Source organism: Thalassophryne amazonica, chromosome 6, assembly GCF_902500255.1.
Source record: "Thalassophryne amazonica chromosome 6, fThaAma1.1, whole genome shotgun sequence".
In the NCBI taxonomy this organism is placed as follows: Eukaryota; Metazoa; Chordata; class Actinopteri; order Batrachoidiformes; family Batrachoididae; genus Thalassophryne; species Thalassophryne amazonica.
Genome location: NC_047108.1, coordinates 52,350,898 through 52,378,875, shown reverse-complemented (window position 1 = coordinate 52,378,875; position 27,978 = coordinate 52,350,898). Strand labels below are relative to the sequence as shown.

General features: G+C 40.1%; 1 protein-coding gene across 5 annotated transcripts in view; it reads left to right on the top strand.

Moving 5' to 3' along the window:
- tns2a (tensin 2a) overlaps nt 1–27,978 on the top strand; it is a 198,640-nt gene that overhangs the window by 33,494 nt on the left and 137,168 nt on the right. The window contains exon 1 of one of the 5 annotated variants that reach the window (XM_034172180.1): nt 1,395–1,529. The exons of the other annotated variants lie outside the window; for them this stretch is intronic. Coding sequence (XP_034028071.1) covers nt 1,506–1,529 — 24 coding nt within the window. The 5' untranslated portion in view covers nt 1,395–1,505. Of the gene's footprint in view, nt 1–1,394; nt 1,530–27,978 lie in introns of those variants that run through there. 5 annotated transcript variants of the gene reach the window in all.

Genomic DNA, 27,978 nt, shown 5'->3' with positions numbered 1-27,978 from the left:
AAAAGGAAGGATTATCATGAGGCATAATTGGTCTCGTTTGAGGGGGCACTTCCGCTATGCATGATGTCATCATCTCAACATGGCCTATCATTCGCTGTCTTGTGTTTGACGGTCAACATCTATTGATCCCATTAGCAAAAATAAATGGTAGATTTCTATATCCTCCAATCCATGATACATACATGCAATATCATGAAACAAATAAAGGTAAATCAGCACAACACTGCGCATTAATGGGCTTTAGCTTTGGACTTGACATCGGATCCAGCTGCACTCTTGTGTGTTTCTACCTCAGTTTTTCTTACTGTTTTTTAATTTTTATCTTTTTGAGGTACCTGGCGTGCTTTGACAACTGAAATGTTCCTGTGGTGATTCATAAAGCTATCTATCTATCTATCTATCTATCTATGAAACAGGCTAACAATAGCTGCTTAAAGTGCTAATGTTGTTACCATAAAACAGTAAACACCATGAGAATTTCACTCAGCACAAATAATGCAGTAAAGACATCTTAACTGATCTGTTAGGACATCTCAACACAAAACGAGCCATATTATTCCAGGTGTTTGAAATAAAATACTCAAAAAGGCACAGCCCACCACAACATGCATCAAGCAGACTCTGGGTTAAGAATGTTCCAAAGCAGCCACACCCCTAATTATACAGAAATTTTGGGCTTAACATATCTTAAACTAAGAAGTTAGAAAAAAAACTTCTCTCCTGCATGTAGTTATCGCGAAGGGGGAAACTATCTGTAGAGACCAAAACTGTTTTTTTGTACCAGGCTTTAAACATGTTTATTTCTGCTCTAAAGCTGGACATTTTAACATGGACTCCTATTGAGATTCTCTCTATTTTGGAGCGGCCAGTCAAGAAATTACAACTTTTTCTTCTTCCAATTGGGCTTCATGTGAGTCCATCGAAGTTTATCACTTAATTAAGAATAATAATAGTAATTAAAAAAAAAAAAACTCTTCTTCTTTGTGTTTATACCGCCACCTACTGTATTGGAGTGTGTGGAATCATGGCATTACAATACAGAACATGAAACAAAAAAACGAAAATGTACAAAAATATATTAACACTTTTAGGAAACAGCACACGTTTGATAGTTTTAACATGTACTAAATGTACTAAAATGGAAACATACATTAAAAGAGGGGAAATATAAATCTAAAATATACTTGTATTTCAATATTTTCCATTGCAAAACTATCAAGAGTCCTGTAATAAATCCATTTAGGAATATTGAAAATTCCTCTGAATAAAACGTAAAGAAAAATTAACGCAAGTCTTTCCAGGAATATTTTTGTGATTAATTCAGCCAATCGGGATCAGATATCCGTGCGCTCCTCCTCACACTGACCAATCAGGGGTTGGTGGGTGTATCGGTAACACACGGCTCCGCCCCCAGCCTGAGGACGGAGGGAGGACCTGAGGAGAGAAAACAACGCTGCCAGACTCACTGTGCTGTTAGTGATGAGAATGAGCCTTTAAGCAGGACTATGATCAGCGTCCACATCAGCAAGGTAAGTGCACTTAAAATGAATAAAGAACCAAGCCAAAACACAAAGGAGCTTGTTTTTTTAATGTGACGCAGAGTTTTCATTGGCACGTTTCCTCTGCAGTTGCGCACTTTGAGTCAAAACTACACAAAGTTAACTTCATTGTGTTTGAGCTGTGACGTTAACTTCGGTGTTTTTCAGTTGTCTGCTCTGTGAAAACACTGGTCACACTGAATTGCACTTTTTAAAATTGTTGCTGAGACCAGGTTTATTCTCGTCTTATTTCCACAAACGCTTTTCTGCTGTACAAATGTGCAGACTCTTCATCATGCTTTCAAATTATTGTTTTTTTTAAAAAGACATTTCTTCCTGAGAGTTTAATTGATGAATGTGGTTTTTATGGACTGCGTCTACTTCAGACGTCGTTCTTGCTGTCATGTGACGTATTAAGCTCCGCCCACTTTATTCAACAATGCCTCAGATAACAGGTCGCTGGTGTCTTCAAAGTAGATATTTACAGTTAGTAGCTAAAAATACCCAATGTATGCCGAGGTGATGTTTAAAAAAAGGCTCAAAATAAGTTAGCTCTTTCACTTATGAAAGGATCTGGTTCTAGCCACGCCCCCTGTTGATTTCGGATGGAGATTCTTTCATCCAGGGTTTTCACATATCCCATAATCCCTTGCGCGCCAGAGAGTCGCTGCAGTCAAAACAAGAGAATCCACATGAAAATTCAGTAAGGTATATCTTATATATTATATTCCAATTCTAAGGTGGAACATGATGACAATTGTAAATGAATATTATACTACAAAATGTATTTTTGATGCTTTTCATCACATTAATAAGAGACTTGATGCATGATACCCTGAAAACTTGCTAAAACAATTATAACAAATAATGCGTGTCTGCTACATTTAATCTGCATGAAATTTAATAAATGGAAACCGAATTTCAGACATATATATTAGTCTCGAACAAAGAGGACAAACAGTGTTGTAAAGAACAATAATCAAGACGTTAAAGAGCAAACTTCACTTTCCCCCAGAACGACATGATCAGGAAGCGAGCGTAGCTCACAGCAGCTCCCATTGAAAATAACAGAGAGACGACCTGTGATTCTCGCATGTTTATATAAAACAAACACAATAACAACGTCTGTAAACCCAGAGAATATATTGATGAGAGTTTTAGGCACAATATAAAAATAGTTTTATATTTCGATGTTAATGCTGTTGTCCGTGTGCAGCAGTTAAAGTGCAGCGTGATCAGAACGTCTCAGTGCAGATCTCGCAGCGTGGCGACCTCTCCAGGGTTTTGCGGGATTTGAAACCTGAAAAGGGCGGATGGTCCCATCATCCCCTGGGTGCATGGAGTGGTTCCAGTTCTACTAGCCAAAAAATAGCATCACTACTCAGAAACACAAACCATTTTACTTTGTCATCTGATAGTTAATAATCATATTATTCCATTTCATCGCTTTGGGTGTTGAGACTAAGTCTCACACGTGCTGCTGTGGTCCCATATCACGCATGCGCAGTGAAGGCAGGGTGGACCAATTTTTAGGCGGGACCGATCAGTCGGTGACACCGGCACTTGCCATATTGTTTATACACACTGCTAGGATGTGAAAGCTGAGCAGTGATTGGTCCAGACTGATCACGTGGAGTTCCGATTCTCAGTGAAAATATATTTTTTCTCCCATTTATATCTCACTGTTGTGCAGACATTTGAAGTTGAACTCTGTGAAACTTGCTTTTTGTATATTTTTAACAAAATTATTGCGTAAAGATCATTTAGACAGATTTTACTGGAACAGAATGTAAAGAAGGATTTTTCATGCAATCTCCTAAACTTACCGACTCGAGTTGTCCCATTTGCCTCATCTTCCCTTCTCCACTGGGAACTGAAAAAAATCTGTACTTTTCGCGACCGCTTAGGTTAAATCAGCTGAAAACAAAAAAGTACACAATTTTTCCATGTGAAGTAAAATGCCCTGTTGGCCCCCCAAAAAACCAATATTATTTGAGCTCTAGTTTTTAGTCTGGTTAAGTTGTTTGAGGATTATCATGACCTCCCCCAGTTCAGTCGTTGCTTCAACAGTTTAATAAGGCAGGCCCGGATTCAGACCGGTTTGGACCGATGCAGTTGCATCGTTCGTCATCGGCAAATAAATAAATAAATAAAAATCTTGAATAATCCCCAATAGTGCCGAACGTGTCCCCGCGGTGAACACAGCTTTGGTTTTCATGTCAACCTACAGTCCGTAAATTATACGGATTTTTCCGAGTTTGAGAGTCATACGGACGTACAAGTAAAGTCGGATATTCAGGGTTTGGTCTGTAGCGGGTCTGTAATCAACCGTTTCTGCAGCGCAACTCCACTTTGAAGCCGTGAACCATTGAAGCAATGCTTCGATTCAATGACTTGTGGCTCTTTGATTCACTGCTCTTCAGAAGCAGTAAGTCTGCTTCTTAACCCCTTGCAAAGCCATTAAAATATCGTCTGTCACTTTTGTGTGTATTAAAGTCACTAACTGGGACTCTTGTCTTGTTGCTGTCAAGAAACGAGAATCGTCCTCCGTTCCGTTCACACAGCTCGAAACGCTGAGCGGCTCTCTGCTGAGACAGAGTCCGGTTGGAATAACTTCAAAATGAATCGCCGCTTTAAATAAAATGAAACATCGTAATACAGACAAGAAACTACAATCGACTAAAATGTTTTTTCCTCCCAAAATGAGACGTGCTGTATTTCTTTACAAATTCCTGAAGTGAAGCACAGCAGCTATAAGAGCTCAGCTCAAATATATGGAAAGACATTCATGCCAATAATGTCTGAAAGGAAATGCTTTTGACAAAACTACAGATTTTGTTTATTCCTGTTTATGTCCAGAGATCAAGGATCCACCATGTAGAGTTTATTATGTCCAAAGTTTAAGGATCCAGTGACCAATTTCATATTTATTTACTTTAAGACTCAATAAAATGTTCGATTTTAATTCAGTTTCAATTTAATCGGCTTATAAAGCGTCAAATCACAATAAAATCTAAATATACTAAAACAAATACATCACAATTGTACACATATCACAGTTGTGATATGTGTACAATTGTGATGTATTTGTTTTAGTATATTTAGTCATGGACATGATGAATATTGTTACCTGCTGGACTGTTTCTAATTTTGATTGGTATCAATGGAAAATGTCTTCTGTGAACTGTCTGTATCTCAATATTATTATTATTAAGAATATATGCAGTCATATTTTTATTGATTTTATCAACTGAAAAAAATCATATATAGATTCAGGTATAATTGAAAGATTTTGGCAATAAATTTGATCCTGTTTACAGTCAGTTTTTGTTATAGTGTTTTGTTTTTTTGTTTTTTTAGGACATCATATTTCTACAAATAATAAGTGTTCACTATGGTCCATGACATATAATAAATATATTAAAAGAAGTGTGACAGTGTATGTTGAACACGAATAAAAGAATGAAGATTATTGAATAACAAGACGCGTACGATATTTATTTTATCATTGGGCAAAAATGCATCTGTCAGATTTTCACTCTGGATCCAGCCCTGTATGGAGCATCAAAACAGACTCTGTGTTCATTTTCCCTCTTGGTGTGATTGCTTTGGACAGCTGTAAATGAAGTAACATACTCGGGTGTGGACCAAAACATCCGCACCGACACCCTTGAGAGAAGGTGATCTCAGTTTGCTACCAAATGAACTCTGTAGCAATTTGTTTGTGTGTGAAGACAAACTGAATCAATGGACCAGGTAATTGAACCATATGTGAATAACACATATTATATATTTGATTTTGCTATAAAAAGACAACACAGGGGATCCTTGGAGCAACTTGAGGCTGAAGAGCTTGGCCAAGGGCCATTAATCCTCAAATTGTGCCCAGTGTGCAGTTGAACGCTTTCCATTGCAGCACCCTGACACGTGTGTGTGTGTGTGTGTGTGTGTGTGTGTGTGTGTGTGTGCGCGCGCACGCGCGCGCGTGTGGCTGAATGTGAGGCATTACTGCAATGTGCTTTGATCATGAAAGCATGATATAAATGCAGTCCATTTACATGTTATGTGCTTAATTTGCCGTAGAATAAAGAGGGAACAGGCCGTCTGTATCAGGCCTTCTGTGTCAGGCAACTGACAAATTATTTATGCCTTCTGAAAATGGACAAACTAGTAATGGGCAATAGTAATGATATGCAATACAAACGATACAAAATTGGCCTACAATAGAGATTTTAATTCTATTGCACTATTGTGATAATGCATGTTGTTGATGCGATCTACTCACGATGCACAAAATGTACAACCACGAGCTGCATCCGTCTTCAACACGTCATTGTCGGTCGTGTTGAGTAAACATGGCTGAAAGCAAAATGGAGGAGCTGGTGAAAAAGACCAGTGCAACATCCATTATGTGGACTTTTTTGGGATTTCAGCCCTCTGATGAGAAGCAGCAAACTCTGTAGAGTGTGGGGCTACAAGAGGTAACACGGCTACTAGTGATGGAGAAACCGAAGCGTTTTGAATAGAGGTGGGCAAACATAAAAAATCTTAATCGCATTAACTCAATGACTTTCTGTGATTAATCATGATTAATCGCATGGTATATGTGAAGCGCAAAAATGAATTCAAAAGCCGCTTAAAAGCACAGTTTTATTTGAAAATGTAAATGAACGTTGCATTTGAAAATGTAAATTTCAACTGAAACACTCTAATGAAATCAAATACGAGTATAAACCACTGGCAGGTCATTTGTTATCCTGTTTCATATCAAAATGAGAATCTGTAAAAATAAATAAACAGTAACCATTGAGGTGGTACCTGAGACTTGTATAGCTTTGGTGAAACGCAAATTCTGCGTTGCAATGATTACAGATAACTTTGCTTCTCTCCAATGCGCCATCCTCAGGGCTGGATCCAGAGTGAAAATCTGACATGCATTTTTGCCCAATGATAAAATAAAAATCATACACTTCTTGTTATTCAATCTTCATTCTTTTATTTGTGTGCAACATACACTGTCACACTTTTTTTATGTATTTATTATACTTCATGGAGCATAGTGAACACTTCTTATTTGTATAAATATGATGTCCTAAAAAAATAACACTACGAGTATAACAAAAATTGACTGTAAACAGGATCAAATTTATTGCCCAAATCTTTAAATTATACCTGAATCTATATGATTTTTTTTCAATCGATAAAATCAATAAAAATTATAATGTCTGTGGGCAATAATATATTGAGATACAGACAGTTCACAGAAGACATTTTCCATTGATACAATCAAAATTAGAAACAGTCCAGCAGGTAACAATATTCATGTCCATGACTAAATAAACTAAAACAAATACATCACAATTGTACACATACCACATTTTGATATGTGTACAATTGTGATGTATTTGTTATAGTATATTTAGATTTTGTTGTGATTTGGCACTTTATAAGCCAATAAAATTGAACTGAAATTGAACATTTTATTGAGTCTTAAAGTAAATATGAAATTGGTTACTGGATCCTTAAACTTTGGACATAATAAACTCTACATGGTGTATCCTTGATCTCTGGACATAAATAGGAATAAACAAAATCTGTAGTTTTTTTTCAAAAGCATTTCCTTTCAGACATTATTGGCATAAATGTCTTTCCAAATATCTGAGCTGAGCTCTTAACAGCTGCTGTGCTTCACTTCAGGATGTAATTTGAAAAGAAAATACAGCACGTTTCATTTTGGGGAAAAAAACGTTTTAGCCGATTATAGTTTCTTGTCTGTATTACAATGTTTGGAAAGAGGTGTCATTTTATTTAAAGCGGCGATTCATTTTGAAGTTATTAATTCTGGCCGGACTCTGTCTCTGCCGCGCAGCCTTTCGAGTTGTGTGAACGGAACGTAGGGCGATTCTCTTTTCTTGACAGCAACAAGACAAGAGTCCCAGTTAGTGACTTTAATCCACACAAAAGTGACTGACGCTTTCAAAATAAAAGGCAACAAACAGTCATAAAAGGCTAAAAAAAAAAAAAAAAAAAAAACCCGCAGTGTTAAGGGGAGGAGCAAAATTGTTGGCAATAATGACCTCAATAATTAACGCAACGTTAGCTCGTTAATGTTGCCCAGCCCTAGTTTTGAACCATTGAATCAATACTGTCTCGAATCAGTTAAATATGGCGCCATCTGCTGGCCAGTCTTCAACATAGCACTTGCATGGACAATAAATGGTATGATGTCATGAAACAGTCACTATTATATATGTTTAATAATGAAGGTTCTGTGTGCATCTTGAAATTTTTGACTATATTTTCTTTTAAAGACATTAATAATATACTTGTGTGATAATGTGATTGTGCCTTCATAAAATACTGTACGTAATAGAGATATAAATTGAGAAATACTTGTGCAACTAGGGACTGTTATGAAAATAGGTGTACAAAATGATGGGGTTTCAAAAGTTTTTATTTAAACGCAAGATCATTTCAGCAGTGTGAGGCTTGAGTCTGTTCCTCTTATTTGTTACCACCTCTCCAATTTTGGAGATGACCCTCTCACATGGCACAAAAGTTGCTGTCATATGAAGATAGAATTTGTCCAGCTTGTAAAGAGTTGAATAAACAGCAGTTTAGCAGCTTGGCTTTCCTTAGGGTCTAAGTAATTTGTTCTGAAATAGTTCTATTATAATTTATATATCGTGATATACATATCGTTATCGCAAGATGCTGCAGTGTATATCACAATATGGATTTTAGGCCATATCGTCAATCCATAGGAGGGACTATGTGTAAAGATGGTTGTAAGTCCTAAATGGTTAATGGCACTATAAATGGTATTTTAAGCATTAATATCACAACCAGCAAGTATTTTCTACATAAATGTTTAGTGACGTAATGGCATCCTGCACAGAGAGTGAAATAACACTCCCTGTGTGTGTGTTGAAATCTGAGTTTTCTGGTTTTTTGCAAATGGAGAGCCCTTGGAGTTGCTGAAAGAGCCCAGGAGATGTTTCCTTCTTGTTGATATGGATTGGGGTGGGCAAAGAGGGAAGTAGTGTTTTTTGTCCTGAGGTGGTGGTGTTAGTGTAACATCTCATGGCACACTTAACTTTTTTTTTTTTTTTTTTACCTTTTTTGGATTAAGACTGAAAGTTTGCAGCAGCAATTCCAAAACTTAAGAACCCCATGGCCCACTTTGAAATCGAAAAATCATCTGGGGTCCACCCAAACATGTATTACTGACCTGATCACGTGATTGACACATGAGACTTAAAGGAAGGTGAATGGAGAATAATATAATATACTCTGTGGCTTTGTTACATTGAATTGCATTGTTAAAATAACCAGAAGTACTTTTAGATAAATTTAAACTTCACTACAAAATTGAAAATGAAGATGTCTTAATAACTTGTGCCAAATACCAATGTGGATCTGGCTGTATCCGCTGTGGTGACCCCGAACAGAAAAAACGGGAGCAGCCAAATGGACAATAACCTCTCACATCACACGTGTAGTACCTTCATGCGCCACCAGGGGGCGCAGCCCACACTTTGGGAATCATTGGACTCCACTTTGAGCACATTGTGATGAATACAGAGGCAAAAATATCAAAATGCTCACTGTCCAAATAATTTTGTACCTGTCTGCACAGGTCTGTCATCAAGTGTGTGTGCATGTGTTTCTGTATGTGTGTGTGATTGTGTGCACTTGTGCTTATGTGTGCCTCTGTGCCTATAAATAAAACACATATATAACACCTTGTTATACACTTCATGATGAAATATGATACAGGTTACATCACAGAGGGTTTTTTTTTGTTTTGTTTTTTTTTTAGCTCATGCAATCGGACCAATATCGTATCACAGTTACAACATACACTAGCATGTTGCCCGTGGGGATCAACAGGCTCTACATTGGGTAGTGTTTTTAAAATAGGTAGCTGACATTTTTCAAGAGTGGTAATAAATTAAGCAAAGTTTCTATAATGAGTTGGAATAGTGTGTGTGAGTCCAGAATGTTTGTAGAACCTTAGAGTTCAGCAGTTTTTAGAAGAAGAACTCAACCCATTACTGTCGTAATGTATTTATAAATGGTTTAGGTTCTTGTTATCATATACACACTATTATTATTGTCAGTATAATAATAATTCCATCTATCCATTTTCTTCCACTTATCCGAGGTCGGGTCGCGGGCGCAGCGGCTCAAGCAAAGCCGCCCAGACCTCCCGATCCACACACACCATCCCCAGCTCCTTCGGGGGAACCCCGAGGCGTTCCCAAGCCAGCTGAGAGACGTAGTCCCTCCAGCGTGTCCTGGGTCTTCCCCGGGGCCTCCTCCTGATGGGACGTGCCCGGAACACCTCTCCAGCGAGGCGTCCAGGGGGCATCCGGAAAAGATGCCCGAGCCACCTCAGCTGGCTCCTTTCGACGTGGAGGAGCAGCAGCTTGACTCCAAGCTCCTCCCGAGCGACCGAGCTCCTCACCCTATCTTTAAGGGAGCGCCCAGCCACCCTGCGGAGGAAACTCAGCTCGGCCGCTTGTACTCGCGATCTTGTTCTTTCAGTCATGAGCCAAATCTCGTGACCATAAGTGAGGGTCGGAACGTAGATCGATTGGTAAATCGAGAGCTTTGCCCCCCTGCTCAGCTCTCTCTTCACCACGACGGTCCTATACGAGGTCTGTGAGAAAAGTATAGTACCTTTTTATTTTTTTCAAAAACTATATGGATTTGATTCATATGTTTTTATACTCAAGAAAAATATAAACGCAACACTTTTGGTTTTGCTCCCATTTTGTATGAGATGAACTCAAAGATCTAAAACTTTTTCCACATACACAATATCACCATTTCCCTCAAATATTGTTCACAAACCAGTCTAAATCTGTGATAGTGAGCACTTCTCCTTTGCTGAGATAATCCATCCCACCTCACAGGTGTGCTGGTGTTTGGCACGTTGGAGAGGTGTTCTCTTCACGGATGAATCCCGGATCACACTGTTCAGGGCAGATGGCAGACAGCGTGTGTGGCGTCGTGTGGGTGAGCGGTTTTCTGATGTCAATGTTGTGGATCGAGTGGCCCATGGTGGCGGTGGGGTTATGGTATGGGCAGGCGTCTGTTATGGACGAAGAACACAGGTGCATTTTATTGATGGCATTTTGAATGCACAGAGATACCGTGACGAGATCCTGAGGCCCATTGTTGTGCCATACATCCAAGAACATTACCTCATGTTGCAGCAGGATAATGCACGACCCCATGTTGCAAGGATCTGTACACAATTCTTGGAAGCTGAAAATGTCCCAGTTCTTGCATGGCCGGCATACTCGCCGGACATGTCACCCATTGAGCATGTTTGGGATGCTCTGGACCGGCGTATACGACAGCGTGTACCAGTTCTTGCCAATATCCATCAACTTCGCACAGCCATTGAAGAGGAGTGGACCAACATTCCACAGGCCACAATTGACAACCTGATCAACTCTATGCGAAGGAGATGTGTTGCACTGCATGAGGCAAATGGTGGTCACACCAGATACTGACTGGTATCCCCCCCAATAAAACAAAACTGCACCTTTCAGAGTGGCCTTTTATTGTGGACAGTCTAAGGCACACCTGTGCACTAATCATGGTGTCTAATCAGCATCTTGGTATGGCACACCTGTGAGGTGGGATGGATTATCTCAGCAAAGGAGAAGTGCTCACTATCACAGATTTAGACTGGTTTATGAACAATATTTGAGGGAAATGGTGATATTGTGTATGTGGAAAAAGTTTTAGATCTTTGAGTTCATCTCATACAATATGGGAGCAAAACCAAAAGTGTTGCGTTTATATTTTTGAGTGTACATCAGCCAAGCTTGAACCTTCGTGCACATGCGGGAGTTTTTCCACGCCTGTGGGTTGCGTCATTCGCCTGTGAGCACGCCTTGTGGGAGGAGTGGTCCAGCCCCCTTGTCGGATTTTCATTGTCAGGAAATGGCGGAATGATTTGGGTTTTTTTTTTCATCAGAATTTTTTCAGAAACTGTTAGAAACAAGCAGCTGGAAACCATTCGAAAAATTTATCTGGCTTTCGGTGAAAATTTTACGGGCTTCACAGAGAATACGGACTGTTACTACAGCTTTAAGGATGCCCCACAATGGCGCACGGTGCGCCGCGCTCCGAGCCGCAATCGAGAGGCAGAAAACACCACATCATTTCTAAATGGATTGCTGTGTGGAGCTGGGACCGTCGTGAGCAATTTCTCTGGTTATCACAAGAGCTGGACATCAGCCATTTTCCGGCAGATTTCACTTTTAACGAGATTTTGTCATGGAAAGCCGCGCGGAGGCTTTGCGCGTCAGGACCGATTCGCTGATCGAGCGAGACAAAGGAACACCTCCGTTTCGGAGTGCCAGGGGACAAGTTGGGACATGCCCAGCTCTCCATAATTTCTCTTATACTCACTGAGCTGGTAAGCATTGAAAGCCGAGATAGGCATGTCCCAACTTGTAACTTGTAACAGTCCTTATTCTCTGTGAAGCCCGTAAAATTTTCACCGAAAGCCAGATAAATTTTTCGAATGGTTTCCAGCTGCTTGTTTCTAACAGTTTCTGAAAAAATTCTGATGGGGGGAAAAAAAAACCAAATCATTCCGCCATTTCCTCGCAATGAAACGACGACGAGAGGGGTGGAGCAGTGCTCACTCAAAGCCTGCCCACAGGCGAATGACGCAACTGACACGCGTGGAAAAACTCACGCATGCGCACGAAGGTTCAAGCTTGGCTGACATAAAAACATATGAATCAAATCCATCTGATTTTTGAAAAAAATAAAAAGGTACAATACTTTTATCACAGACCTCGTACAGCGACCACATCACTGCAGACGCTGCATCGATCCGTCTGTCGATCTCACACTCCATCTGTCCCTCACTCGTGAACAAGACCCCGAGATACTTAAACTCCTCCACTTGAGGCAAGGACACCCCACCGACCTGAAGAGGGCAAGGTACCTTTTTCCGGTCGAGAACCATGGCCTCGGATTTGGAGGTGCTGATCCTCATCCCGGACGCTTCACACTCAGCTGCAAACCGCCCAAGTGCAGGCTGAAGGTCCTGGTTTGACGAAGCCAACAGGACCACATCATCCGCAAACAGCAGAGATGAGATTCTGTGGTTCCCACACCGGACCCCCTCTACACCCTGGCTGCGACTAGAAATTCTTTTCATAAAGGTGATGAACAGAACCAGTGACAAAGGGCAGCCCTGGCGGAGGTCAACATGCACTGGAACCAGGTTTGACTTACTACCGGCAATGCGAACCAAGCTCCTGCTGTGGTCATACAGGGACCGGATAACCCTTAGCAAAGGACCCCAGACCCCGTACTCCCGGAGCACTCCCACAGGGCGCCTCGAGGGACATGGTCAAATGCGTTCTCCAGATCTACAAAGCACATGTGGACTGGTTGGGCAAACTCCCATGAATCCTCGAGCACCCGATGGAGGGGGTAGAGCTGGTCCAGTGTGCCGCGACCAGAATGAAAACCACACTGCTCCTCCTGAATCCGAGGTTCAACTATCGGTCAAATTCTCATCTCCAGTACTCTGGAATAGACCTTACCGGGGAGGCTGAGGAGTGTGATCCCCCTATAGTTGGAACACACCCTCCGGTCCCCCTTCTTAAATAGAGGGACCACCACCCCAGTTTGCCAATCCAGAGGCACTGTCCTCAACCACCACGTGATGTTGCAGAGACGTGTCAACCAGGACAGTCCCACAACATCCAGAGTATCCAGGTACTCAGGACCGATTTCGTCCACCCCAGGATCCTTGCCACCAAGGAGCTTTTTAACCATCTCGGTGACTTTGGCCTGGGTGATGGACGAATCCACCTCTGAGTCCCCAGTCTCTGCTTCCTCTTCAGAAGACGTGACGATGGGATTGAGGAGATCCTCAAAGCATTCCTAATAATAAATAAATATAATAATAATTATTATTATTTTATTTTGCTTCTATTTTGTCATTTGATTTTTAAATGGACCACAGGGGAAATACGTTTTTTCACTTTGTTGTGTCATCCATGTAATTTTAATGTATTTACAATTATATTATGTATTTACATTGAACTTACTAAATAAAATAAATTTACCTCCCCCAGCTGGATTGGCGTGTGAGTTCGGATTGTAAATATCAATGTCCATTGTTCAGTGTTGTTAGCTAATATATGGGAGGTGATGGTCTAGTGGTTAAGTGTTGGGCTTGAGACCAGAGGATCCTCAGTTCAAATCCCAGCCTGACCAGAAAGTCACTAAGGGCCCTTGAGCAAGGTCCTTAATCCCTTAGTTGCTCCCGGTGTGTAGTGGGTGCCTTGCATGGCAGCAGCCTGACATCAGGGTGAATGTGAGACATTGATGTGTAAAGCACTTTGAGCGTCTGATGCAGAAGGAAAAGTGCTATATAAATGCAGTCCATTTAATATATGTAGCTTCTCTAAAAATATTAGTCCTATCAATGTTTGGTTTTGGCCCTGTTCATCCTTTACCAAAATTTATAAACATACCAAAGGGTAAATGTCAGCTTTCCCCAACTTGTGCATGATCAAAATTGCGCATGCATGCACACACACACACAAAGCTTTTTATCTTTTCTGCATTCTGCTGTAATCAGGTACACTTAATTTGATAAACAGAGACTGAGGCAGAAGACATTAAAAGCACTGCACTTTTCACTTGTGGTACCGGGAGCATGACACTTAAGTCACTCATGGTAACAGCAACATAACACTTAACTAAACTGACTAAATCAGTTGAACTACAAAACACAATAAATCAGTAACACTAACCGTACTGTTAAACTAACATGAACCACAACAACAACAACATGTAAACCCCTAACTCCCATGGTGCATTGCAACACAATGCCCATTGTTTATTGGTTAGCTAAAATCACTAATTTCCCAAACAATATTTGTCCTATCAACTTTCCATTTTCACAGCGTTAATCCTTGATCCAAAATACCTAAGCATACCAAGCAGCAAATGTCAGCTCTCCCTGGTTTCACTGAGATCAAAGCCATACACACACACAGACACGCACATGGAGGCCACTTGGCTATTATAATATAGGTGCTGGAAAATGGTGTGCATGTTTGTTAAAACCTGCTATAAGGCACATTCTTATAGTACAGTCATGGTGTCCAGTTAACTGTACACCACATGACAGCACTAATGCTTCCATACTGGATGACTCACATGCTGTCACAGCTAGGTCATGATCACAGGCTGCAGATAGACTGGACAACCTTTGTGTGAGGTTACTCATAGGTTTTCTGAAGAGGAGGTTGTGGTGAGGGAGACAACTTGAAAGTTACTGGGTGGACATACTTTCTCATTCAGTTGACTGGGCATGTTTTGACTCACTGGGTGTAATGTTGAGAAATGTTGATTTCCCAAAATGCAGAAGATGGAGAACCACACCCTACTTTTCTGGGTCAGACTCTGAACTTCTCGATCGTCCCTCTTGCATTGATTTTGTGTGGTGGGACTAAGTTGACACCAAAATCACTGATTCCAAAAAATGTGATTGGGGTGTGGCTTGCGGTTAACTGGTTATGAAGGAGAAATGTGCCTGGTTTCTAAGCATTTATATGTATTTGTGTTATTGCTGGATTGTATGTTTTCCCACATATGAGTCAGCAGCAGAAACTGGTTTCATGTCTCAGATGCAATGATTATTATAAATATTAATACAGAATGGACACAGCAACAAACTTCTGCAAAACATCTTACCTTCTGCTTGTCATGTCTCCAAAGGTGGAATCAGATCAGATTTTCACCTCATGTGTTTAATATCATCACACGTGGAGGATGTCATACAGAGAAACTGCATCCCAGAGTACAAGCACTATTTTGAGGCTAAACAGATGGTGTATTTTACCAGTAAATATGAACAACAGAGGCAGTGTGTGCATGTGCAACAGGCGTCCCAGAGACAGGAAGTGTATCGCGTCTCTGTGCTGACCTCACCTCAGGAACAGGCAATCTCTGTTCCTTCCACTGCGTGTTCCACCCTTCAGATGCATGTACTCACACACACAAATGCTGCAGGAACTCAGAGAGACACACGTGGTCTGCACTGTCAATGGAGGGTGGGATTCAAACACAAATACAGGCAAAATGTCAAGATATCCACATAAAATAACCACGTGTGTGTGTGAAAGTACTGCGCACACACACACACACACACACACACACAGCGTTTGTCCATTGGTCCTAATATAAAAGGTGTGTTTTCTGTTCGCGGTCCCACCAATATGGATAGAAAAACAAGAACATGTTATTCTGTTGCCTTGAGTGCAACAGAGCGCTAAGCTTTAAGGCAGTGCAAAGAAAAATAATATCAACAAGAGCAATCAGAGATTTCTGACGTCCACTAATCCAGATCTGGATCACTTTCAAAATTCAGTGGAGCCTTCCATCCCCTAATATCTGTCTGCGGTGCAAATTTGGTGAGAATCTGTGAAGTAGTTTTGACATAATCCTTCAAAGTCTATATTAAGTGAAATCTTGATTCAGAATCCAGATTCAGATCTGGATCACCTCCAAAATTTAATGGGGTCTTCCATGGCCTAATATGTATCTGTGTTGAAAATTTGGTGAGAATTTGTGAAATAGTTTTGACATAATCCTTCAAAGCCTATATTAAGTGAACTCTTGATCCAGAATCCAGATCAGATTCGGAAACGGAGCACCTCCAAAATTTAATGGAGTCTTCCATGGCCTAATACGTATCTGTGTTGAAAATGTTGTCAAAAATCTGTGCATTAGTTTTGATGTAATCCTTCAAAGCCTATATTAAGTGAAATTTTGATCCAGAATCCAGATCAGATTCGGAATCAGATCACCTCCAAAATTTAATGGAGTCTTCCATGGCCTAATATGTATCTGTGTTGAAAATGTTGTCAAAATCCGTGCAGTAGTTTTGATGTAATCCTTCAAAGCCTATATTAAGTGAAATCTTGATCCAGAATCTGGATCTGGATCCAGATCACCTCCAAAATTTAATGGGTTTGTCTGTGACCTAATATCTGTCTGTGGTGAAAATTTTGTCAAAATCAGTGCAGTAGTTTTGACGTAATCCTGTTAACAGCAGACAGACAACGAAATAAACGCTGATGACGCTCATTGCGTCCTTGGCGGATGTAATAAGTGTTTCCCTGAAGTAAGATACAGAGTTGTGTTGGGTCATTCCATGATATGAGCGCAGATGTTATAGCAAAATGTCTCAGAGGAAGATGCTGAGGCTCAGAGCTGGCAGCTGTCTGTGCTGTTGTGCAGTGGCGTTCCATTTTAATATTGTGTGCAGAAAAAAAAAATGAATCTGTGATATCAAAAAGAGGTCATCTTCCCGGATTGGTGTGGACATCCATTGGTTACTCTGAAAAAACAAGGTCAATTTACATTTAAAGTTAAGGTAAATTACCAATAATACATTAATAATGAGTAATTTGTTTAATGGTATTTAATTTAAAGACATTTTAAACAGCATAAAATAATGCAAAGTACAAGTGGTTTCTTGACCCAAATGACAGTGACCTTTACCTAAATGATTGAGTACTGACTAACCTTGCAATTTTGGAATACAGTCCACTAAAGTGTGTTCCACATTTGGTCCAGATCATGTTGAAAATCAAATGCTTTTGGGTTAATTTTGAGGTCATCCTCCAGTGACATACAGTTGTGCTCAAAGGTTTACATACCTTAGCAGAATTTTGGGGGTTTTGGCCATTTTTCATCGAATATGAATGATAACACAAAACTTTTTTTCAGTCATGGGTAGTGGTTGGGTGACACCATATACAATTGTCTTTTTAAATCATAATGAAAACAGAAACTACCCAAATGTCCCAGATTAAAAGTTTACATACCCATGTTCTTTATACCATATTGCCCCTTTTAACATCAACGACAGCTTGGAGTCTTTTGTGTTAGTTTTGGACGAGGCTCTCTGCTGGTAAAGCTGCCACTGAATATGTCTTGGACTTTATTTACATCAATTATAAAGAAATACAAACTCTATGGCACTCTATGGTACATCTGTATGGAGTAGACAGTTCTCAAAAACTGAGTGACTGTGCAAGAAGGAGAAGAGTGAGGAAAGCCACCAAGACACCCAGACAACCCAGGAGAAGTTATAGGCTTATGTGGCTGTGATTGGAGAAATTGTGCACAGTGCAAGCTTTGCATTTTGTATCACCACTTTTAGCTTCATACTGGAGTAGGATATTCACCAAAACAGATCAAATCTAGGCTTGCATCTCAGATGTGCCTTCTGGCAATTTGTAGCTAAACTTTCAGGTCTTCTTTTTAAGAAAATTCTCCTCTACACCAATTCATCATGAAGCTGTATAACTGGTTCAATGGGCAACTGTGTGGTGCTATCAGGTCAATATGGGCCAGCGCCTCTGAGGACTATTTCCAACACCTTGTTGAATCTACAGTAGTGTTCAGAATAATAGTAGTGCTATGTGACTAAAATGATTAATCCAGGTTTTGAGTATATTTCTTATTGTTACATGGGAAACAAGGTACCAGTAGATTCAGTAGATTCTCACAAATCCAACAAGACCAAGCATTCATGATATGCACACTCTTAAGGCTATGAAATTGGGCTATTGGTAAAAACAAGTAGAAAGGGGGTGTTCACAATAATAGTAGCATCTGCTGTTGACGCTACAAACTCAAAACTATTATGTTCAAACTGCTTTTTTAGCAATCCTGTGAATCACTAAACTAGTATTTAGTTGTATAACCACAGTTTTTCATGATTTATTCACATCTGCGAGGCATTAATTTTGTTGGTTTGGAACCAAGATTTTGTTCATTTACTAGTGTGCTTGGGGTCGTTGTCTTGTTGAAACACCCATTTCAAGGGCATGTCCTCTTCAGCATAAGGCAACATGACCTCTTCAAGTGTTTTGACATATCCATATATAGAGGCCCAACACCATAGTAGGAGAAACATGCCCATATCATGATGTTTGCACCACCATGCTTCACTGTCTTCACTGTGAACTATGGCTTGAATTCAGAGTTTGGGGGTCGTCTCACAAACTGTCTGCGGCCCTTGGACCCAAAAAGAACAATTTTACTCTCATCAGTCCACAAAATATTCCTCCATTTCTCTTTAGGCCAGTTGATATGTTCTTTGGCAAATTGTAACCTCTTCTGCACATGTCTTTTATTTAACAGAGGGACTTTGTGGGGGATTCTTGCAAATAAATTAGCTTCACACAGGCATCTTCTAACTGTCACAGCACTTACAGGTAACTCCAGACTGTCTTTGATCATCCTGGAGCTGATCAATGGGTGAGCCTTTGCCATTCTGGTTATTCTTCTATCCATTTTGATGGTTGCTTTCTGTTTTCTTCCACGCGTCTCTGTTTTTTTTTTTGTCCATTTTAAAGCATTGGAGATCATTGTAGATGAACAGCTTATAATTTTTTGCACCTGCGTATAAGTTTTCCCCTCTCCAATCAACTTTTTAATCAAACTACGCTGTTCCTCTGAAAAATGTCTTGAACATCCCATTTTCTTCAGGCTTTCAAAGAGAAAAGCATGTTCAACAGGTGCTGGCTTCATCCTTAAATAGGGGACACCTGATTAACACCTGTTTGTTCCACAAAATTGACGAAGTCACTGACTGAATGCCACACTACTATTATTGTGAACACCCCCTTTTCTACTTTTTTTACTAATAGCCCAATTTCACAGCCTTAAGAGTGTGCATATCATGAATGCTTGGTCTTGTTGGATTTGTGAGAATCTACTGGTACCTTGTTTCCCATGTAACAATAAGAAATATACTCAAAACCTGGATTAATCTTTTTAGTCACTTGGCACTACTATTATTCTGAACACTACTGTATGCCACGAAGAATTAAGGCAGTTCTGAATGCAAAAGGAGGTCCAACGTGGTACTAACAAGGTGTACCTAATAAAGTGGCCGGTGCATCTAGCAAGGGTTAAATTTGCCTGGTTCATTTAAAAATTTTACAGGTCATTGCAGCGGTCTGAAATGATGCCCGTAAACCCGCTTTTCACTCACATTTTAACAACAAATGTAGTAATTTTGTCATAAAAGTTTGCCTTTATTTTATTAGCAAACAGAGCGATAAACTTTTATTTCATGCAAATTAACTCTGTGGTTTCAGTGCAAGTGGCAGTTGAAAATAATTGTCTTCATGAGCAGACACTGGTGAAACATTTTTGAAACACCTGCTATAAGTACAAAAGCTGCTAAGAAATTCATTATATTCTACAAACCAAGTCTGAAAACTGACAATCGCTGAGTTCTTCCACAACCAGTAAGAAGATTTTTCACTTAAATCTGTCATCAGCAAGCATCTGCAGCTGAAGCTGAGGTCACTGAGTCCAGTAGTTGGGAACGTACCACTCCCACACAATGTCTATCATTGTCTAAATATCAAGACTAATTTTAGAATGAAATGAAGAAAGAGCAAGAGCGTTTCCAGTCGTGTATGCACAAAGAATGCTTTTGTGTTTTTGGCTATTTGTTTTTACAGTTCTATGTGTAAATGTCTCTTGGTGTGTGCATCACTTGTGTCCAGTCCCCCCCTTATTCAATCCAGCTACTGTTCTGTGATCACTGGTGGAGAGCAGCAAGGAAGAGGAGGGCTTTCTGGTTAGAAAGCATCTCTTTGACTTCAGAAACCTATGGTTCTTTTTTTCTGCCAGAAAGCTAAAAATGTTTGAAAAGAATCGTTTTCCATGCAGCAGATGGTGTAGAAGAGGTGGGGTCTGTACGAGCACTTGGGGGACACAAGGACGAGAAAAAGAAAGCTGTGTATTTCTACCAGCTGTAATGTAGGCATACACAAGTTTGTCCCAAGGTCTCAGGTAGATGTTCGTGCAAATTGCCAAGAGGAATTGGATTTGAAAGGTTCTTTGGATTGGGTAGAGAGTGCCACTGATCAACCAAGCGACCAATGAGCTTGACACTAAAAGGTAAGTGGAAGAATAATTATTGCAAAACTCTTAGAAAACACTAAATCCTGGTAATATACCCATAAAACAAGTGAAAGGAACTAATGAGTGTCTATAGGGTGTAGGGTGTTTATTTTGGTAAGAAAATTACAATATCTTTAATTCCCTGTATTAGGGATTGAACATTGGCTAACTCCAATGTTCTCTGGTGAACGTGACCTAATGTTGTTTGTGGAGATTCAGGCAGATTCACACTTTTGTACTGCTGTCTTCTCCACTGGTCCCACTGCTACTCTGTTAAAGGAAAAAGATCTGGCAGTAAGGTATCCCACAAATAGCTACCCGCTTTGTCCATAATTCAGTGGATCGCAATACTGACAAAACAAGGTAGGGTTCGACACTGACTTAGGAGATATGCAGCAGGAGACTGGAGGTTGACTCCTTTTGGCAGTGTACCACTTATGGTCACCATAGCAGCCACTCCTGTCATCAGTATTTCCATCAACCTTTACTATCTGTGGAAGTCTTGCACCATTAGTTTTTATTGTTACTTTCTCCAGCCTCTCAGATTGGCTGTGAGTCAAAGATCGTCAAGAGGAGAAATCCATTTTATAGATGAGAATTTGTAGTTTTGTGAAGTGATCAAATTATGTTTCTGTGATGTTACATTGCTGATCTAATAAAAGAAACATGATGCAAACTATACTTAGATGTGCTGGTACATGCCTGAACCCAAGAGAGTTAATTGGTGTCACCAAGGGCGCAATTTAGAACTAGAAATTGGGGGCACAAAGTGCGAGGCCCGCAGGGCCGAAGCCCATAGGCTGGGGGTCTGGGGGTCGCTTTAGGCCCCCTTGAAGCCAATGGTTTCTAGATAAGCTCAGATGCATTCTGAGCATCCAGAACAGTAATTTTAATGTTTTGAGAAGACCATAAAGTGGACACCATTTATGCAATTTGAAACTGTGGATATAAGTACTTTATTCTGAGAATAGCCAGCATTGATTTTTATTAACATCCTGGTGTAAATAAGGTATCACCACATGTGTAGAACTCATAGGTTATTTTCATAAAAAAAAACTGCAATGTGGTAAAATGTATTCATAAATATGAAAGAACAGGCGCTTAATAATTATTAACTATCGCATACTGTATTTTTTTTCTCAAGATTTGTTTTTGAAAAACAACAGATCATAAGTTTAGGATAAATTACTTATCATGAATTTAATTTTCGAAGTGGCACTAATGACAACACTCATACTGAACATAATTTCGCTTGCATAGACTGATTTTGGAGATCAAGCAATAATTGCAGATGGGCTTTCTGAGGTCCCAGATAACTTTTCTGATTTCCTTTTCTAACTTTCAGAATTTATTAAATTAGCATATGGTCCATTGATAGTTATGTGTAGACACTAGTCCCTAGGCAACTATTTTTGGTTTCAAATCTGGGCAAATGCAGTCCCAGAAAATTACGAATGTGACAAACAAGAAACAGGTGTTGTAAACAAGTCAATGCTGCTAAAAATACAAACGTGCAGAAACAAAGATACTATTCTGACATGGTTTTGCACACAAGACTGACATGGTTTGCACATAAGACTGTTATAGCATGTTTCAAGTACACACATGTATGTCAGAAGGTGGGAGGGACATACCATATTCTGTCCCCCCTGGTTGAAAAGGTGGGGGGGACATGTCCCCCCTATCCCCCACCAAATTGCGCCCATGGGTGTCACAAGCTGCTGGACTCTGATTTCAACATTCGGAACAGCACCGCTGAACATGGTACTCCAATACCAGTGGCACCACTAAGGCGATTGACCATGTATTGTGAGAAGATGCTGGAGACTTCTGTAGGTAAGGAATCAACTGAAGTTGAACACTAACCCACAGGTCTCCTCAGTGTCCAAGATCAAGTCTGGATAGACTTCAAGATCAGATTATTTCATGGGACTTTGTATATAGTCTGTCTGGAGGACTTGCAGATATGGTTACTGAAATGGGAGTGCTCTGATGGCAAGACCCTGAAAGTTGCTTGGGATTACATTGGCGTTGTAGATGTCAGCAGGACGAGGTGTCTCATGTCTAAGGGCACTCAGGGCATTCAGAGAAATTGTAGTGTATGGCTTGATTGAAATTCCAGGCTGTACATGGTGGTGGTAAAGTTGGCTGTGAAAGCACTTAGAGGAATCTGTGATTGTGCGACTCACGATCTGTGGCCTAGTGACCCTTGAATGGCTTACAGAGGAATCAAAGCACTTTGTTCTTCCAAAAGTACACCTTGTCCCATTGTACTCACAGTGAGCACTGACTTGGTTACTTTTGATGCCTCTGCTGTACTATGATGTTGGACTGTTTACTCTGAGGAGTTGTTTAAGACTGATCCCCCTGCTGGAATGATAGACAGACAGGTTTTTGTTTTTTTTTGCTTGCTGTGTGCTTATTTTTCACTGTATCTACAAGTCCTGAACAATCAACACAATTGTGCCTAAAAATTATAAATGTAAATCTAATTTCTCTGACTTTTATTTATTTTGCAAAAACTGGAAAAAAGAAGGAACATAGGTAAGTAAAGTGACTGCAAGTGTTATCAATGGTGGGAAAAACTGTGGACTCTCTTATCTTGCACTATATTTCATTTCTGTCCTCTTATTTCAGTGTAAGATTCATAGAATTTTTTTTTTTAGCAGAATCTAGTTACAGCAAATGATTAATTTTTGGTTAAAAAAAATCAATTCTAGTCATATTTTAAGCTTAGATTTTGTTGGGGGTTCAACTGCACATAGTTAATTCAAGGACTTTCAAAAATTTGAAAACAGTTTTGGGCTTTGATAATCAGTGATTTTATTATTATTATTATTATTATTATTATTATTATTATTATTATTGATTTATTTTTAAGAAAACATGCCTTTCAAACCTATTGGCAAAGTGTGAGGCTCTGAGGGTTACGTAAGTAACCATTAATAATGTCCGTCCTGTTTTTATGCAAAACATACTGCAGCTTTTTTTGCAGCAGCAGCTCTCCAACCCAACCCAACCCTATCTCAGGCTGACCACCAGGCCAACAAGATCATCCAATGGGAAACCCTCAATTATACTCACCCTATATAAGCTTCACAAGTAAATCTAATGGCCCTTTCACACATAGTGTGAAGTTTGGATGGCGTTTGTACGAAAACGGCAAAACAGTTCGAAATTAGCGCATGAAACATTGCGCGGATGGGCAGGCATGCACGAACCTGGTGCAAGAGTTTGTGCTTGTGCTAGTGTCTTTCGAGCAGGAACAGTGCCAGGTGCAGCACATGGTGCAGCTTATGTGATATAAATAAGAAAATAACAGCCACCCGGTACCTATGGAAACACATAGTGCCGCTTATGTGGTATAAATAAAAACCAGCAGGTACCTGTGGAACCACATCGCGCCACTTATATGGATTAATTAAAAAAAAAAAAGAGAGAGAGAGAGAGAGAGAAAAACACACCACCCACTGGACACGAACTTGTGCCTTTCAAAAGCTCTGATTGCCAGTCAGTGACTTTACCACTGAGCTACGGAGCTGTTCTTTGAAAGCTGTGGGAATCTGCCTCATATCAGGAAGGACATGGAAGTATTCCAAAAATATTAAAATCACACAACATATAAAAACACCACATTTATCAAGTGAGCAATAAAAATATGATCCGTTCTGTTCCTCTGTAAATGGCCCATGGTCACAGACATAAAGTCATGAAATGACATGAATGAGAAGCAGTTCACTCCTCTCATTCATGTCCACATCTGCTGGCGCGTCTCCAACCGGCCGCAAGTGCGTGTGTTGTGGACGACACACCTCAGGACACCGTGTTAGATGTTCATGCGTGTCACCTGGAATTTGGGTGTGATGGGTTTACACAGTGCACACGTCTTTCAGGTGCTTGTGTGCGCAAATAGCTGTAGCAACAGGTGTACGATGTGTTGGAGGCAGGGACTACATTACAGTTTGTACACAATTCCTGCATCATGTGCAATAAGCATGCACTTCGTCCAAACTTCGCACTATGTGTGAAGGGGCCCTTAAGCGTGTCAGCCTGTTTTCTGAGCATGCATAAGAGTTGAGACACACATAATTTTTTTGTGTGAACTTGACCTTTGACGTTTGACCCTAAGTTCAGCATCTATTTATCTACTTATACCCCTACACTTACACCTTCTTAAACATGATTATTTCCTCCTCATGTCCCATTTTTAATTTTTGTGAACTAAATCTCTTTCAGTATTTTACAGGTGGCCAGACAAAATAAGCACTTTGTGTATTAGTCTGCAGGAATTCTTACCAGACATTGAGTATTTTTCTGTAATTTCATAGTCTACAGTTATAATGACAATAGAAACTTTTATTATGACATCATATACAAATCAGCATATATGTATCAGTCTGTTTGCTGATTCATATGCCTTTGAGAACATCCTTCCAACTCTTTGTGTCAAAGTCATTATGGAAAAATCAATTTTAAAAAAGGCTTTCGATGTCCATTTAGTATCATATAGTCTTTTTTCAGGGCGCTGGTGTCTTTTTTCATTTGCTGTCCATGACAATGGCACTTACACAGCCACAAGCAGCTGCCACCAGAAAAAGTAAAAAAAAATAAAACGCAGCACCAAACATCTCTTTTCAGAGCAAATGTTTTTTTGTGTGCACCAGCTCTGAGTAATTTTAAGCTGAAACTCCCCAAACTTTTCAGAAGGTCAGTGTCATTTCACTGCAGTGCTTTTTCATGAAAATGGGAGGAGGGGTTTATTAGGACCCGAGTAGGAAAAAGTCCTACGAGGACCCTATTGTAATTGTGCTGTTTATTATTATTATTTATAATTTTTTATTATCATTATTGTTATAATTATTCACACTTGTCAAATCCAAATTTCAGCCCATGCTCAAAAACTCACCAAACTTTGCAAAGTCATCTGGCCGGATCCGAAATTCGATATTTTGGTGGTCTGGCACATGGTCGCAGCAAAATAGCGCCCCCTACAAATTTTCAAAAAACCCTCCACATTGGGGTTTTTTTTTTATTGTAGCCTCATGAAATTCGGTACACATATTTACCATGCTAGGACGCACAGAAAAGTCTCTTAACGTCATGGTGAAATGTCGACAGGAAGTCCGCCATGTTAATTTTAAGTTTCGATCTTGAGGTAATTTTTGCCATTTTTGGCCATTTCCAGTACCTACATTTGAACGAACTCATCCTAGGGATTTCATCCAATCGTCTTCAAATTTGGTCCACATCATCATGACCCCATGGTGATCAGAAGTTATCAAAAGAATGTAAGTCAAAAGGCGTGGCTGCTAGGGTTAGTCAAACTTTAGCGACCTTTTCGGAGGACCCCGTTTCACTTCGAACAACTGTCACGCCCACATACTTCATCGTAGATTGTGTGATTTGCTTGAAATTTTAACTGTGTGATGAGTGGTTGCCCCTGTATGCACATGTCCACATCTGGTCACGGGGATGCGCTGGCCTAGGTAGGCGGTCACGTGGAACGAGGGCCAGTATATGACTGTTTGGAGTCCTAGTTTTTGTTGTTTTTTTTTGGGGGGGGGGGTTGCACTGAAAATCTATCAAAATGGAGACAAAAAAAGCCTAATCTGTGTTAGCAGGTTGGACAGGTGCTTGGATCTTGCTGTGGGTGAATATTTTTATCGTTGTACTTTAGAAGCTAGTTTTTTCTTGTTGCTATAGAAAAAATCCCATGAGGAATGGCTTTTTCCCATATTGAAAACATGTAAAGTGCTGTGATGAAGTGTTTGTAGGTGCTACATGGAGATCAGTACATGGTATTGTATTTGCTGAGTCATATATGCTTGATATGCAAGTTCTCATTGCTTCAAACCTATTACAAAAAAAATAAGTCATTTTCAGAAGATTCAATGTGGTTGTTTGGCTTTAGCTTTTGACATTCATATACATGTCAAATCACGATGCTATCACTGGCAATTCACGCGGGCAATATCAATGAAATCACCCAAGAAGTTCTTGAGAAACAACAAAGCAGTTGTGATCATCTCACAAACACCTCCCGTGTCTTTATTAATAAAAAGTGGACACATTTACATCTGAGGTGATTTTTCTGGTCATGTGGTGAAGAACCACAGAACAGAAGCTTATGTTGGTGTCGGTCCACGTGAGACTTTACACAAGGTTCAGTAGCAGAGCAATCTGACCATGATTGCGTGTGGTTTTTGGACTATATAGCTGACTTGATTGTTCCTGAAATGGGAAGAATGTTGCCAGCCTTTTGCTCCATGTGTTTATCTCTCAGCCCACATGGCCACTGCGGTCCAGTTGACAGTAACTGGTTGCTTTATTTAAAGTCACCATGGGCCTTGATTGTATACTCGTGCATGCTTTTACACACATACAAGGCCATACTTAAGAATCAGCACATAGTATAGAGAATACTGGAAACACACAAGCATAACATTAGGAGAATAATTTTGGTGCTCTTTCGGGGCGTCTGTATCTAACATACATATTCAGTGGGCGTAAATGACAAGGTGGTGTGCAGGAAAAACATAAGAGAGTTAGAGTCATTGTGAGACCTTTTTTTGTGTGTTTGGGGCTCTGAAAAGGGCATGCAGGGAATATAAGCCAAATCAACTATTCATCAAGACAGGATCAAGATAAGACAACATGGAACTTGAATGAACCCGGTGGGGATTTTAGTTTGTTCAAGAAACGAGTAGATAAGTGGGTTTTTTTTAATGTATCAAACAAGGATGTACCAAGGCCAGAAAATTGATTAAAAAACACAACTTAAAAAGACATTTTCCCCAAGCAATCAGGCCGTCAGTGCTTTAACCATGTCATATTACATAATGGACGCAGGACCACCACCAGCTGCTGAGCCACCCACTCGGTCCAGTTCCATCCAGGCTGCTGCGGTCGGTGTACACTTGTACCGGAGCGGGCCAACAGCAGAAGGTGATGCCAGCCAGGCAGCTGTCCAAACACCATCCAGTCCCTCAAACTGAGTCAGAGAAGGTGCATAATGGAAACAGTGTGCAAACAGACGCTTTTGTTACCAAGGAGGAAAAGCACACACAGGCAAAACAGAAAAAGCCTTTTTTATATAATGTATGTATCATTTAATTATTCAAAGCATTGGAAACAGAGGAGTCACAGGAACACGTTTGCTTACTTACAGAGAGATACTGATTCTGTGTGTGTTTGCACATTTGCAACTAGATGAGTGGGCACATTGATTCAAGCCCCAGAGATTTTTCTGTCCCTAAATCCATGCTTAGGAGGAATGGGTGTCTTGGTGGCTTTCCTCACTCTTATTCTTGAACAGAACTGTCTACTCCACACAGATTTACCATAGAGGGTCATACTGTTTGTATTTCTTCATAACTGATGTAAATAAAGTCCAAGACATATTCAGTGAGTTGGAAATGTTCATGTATCCATCTCCTGACTTGTC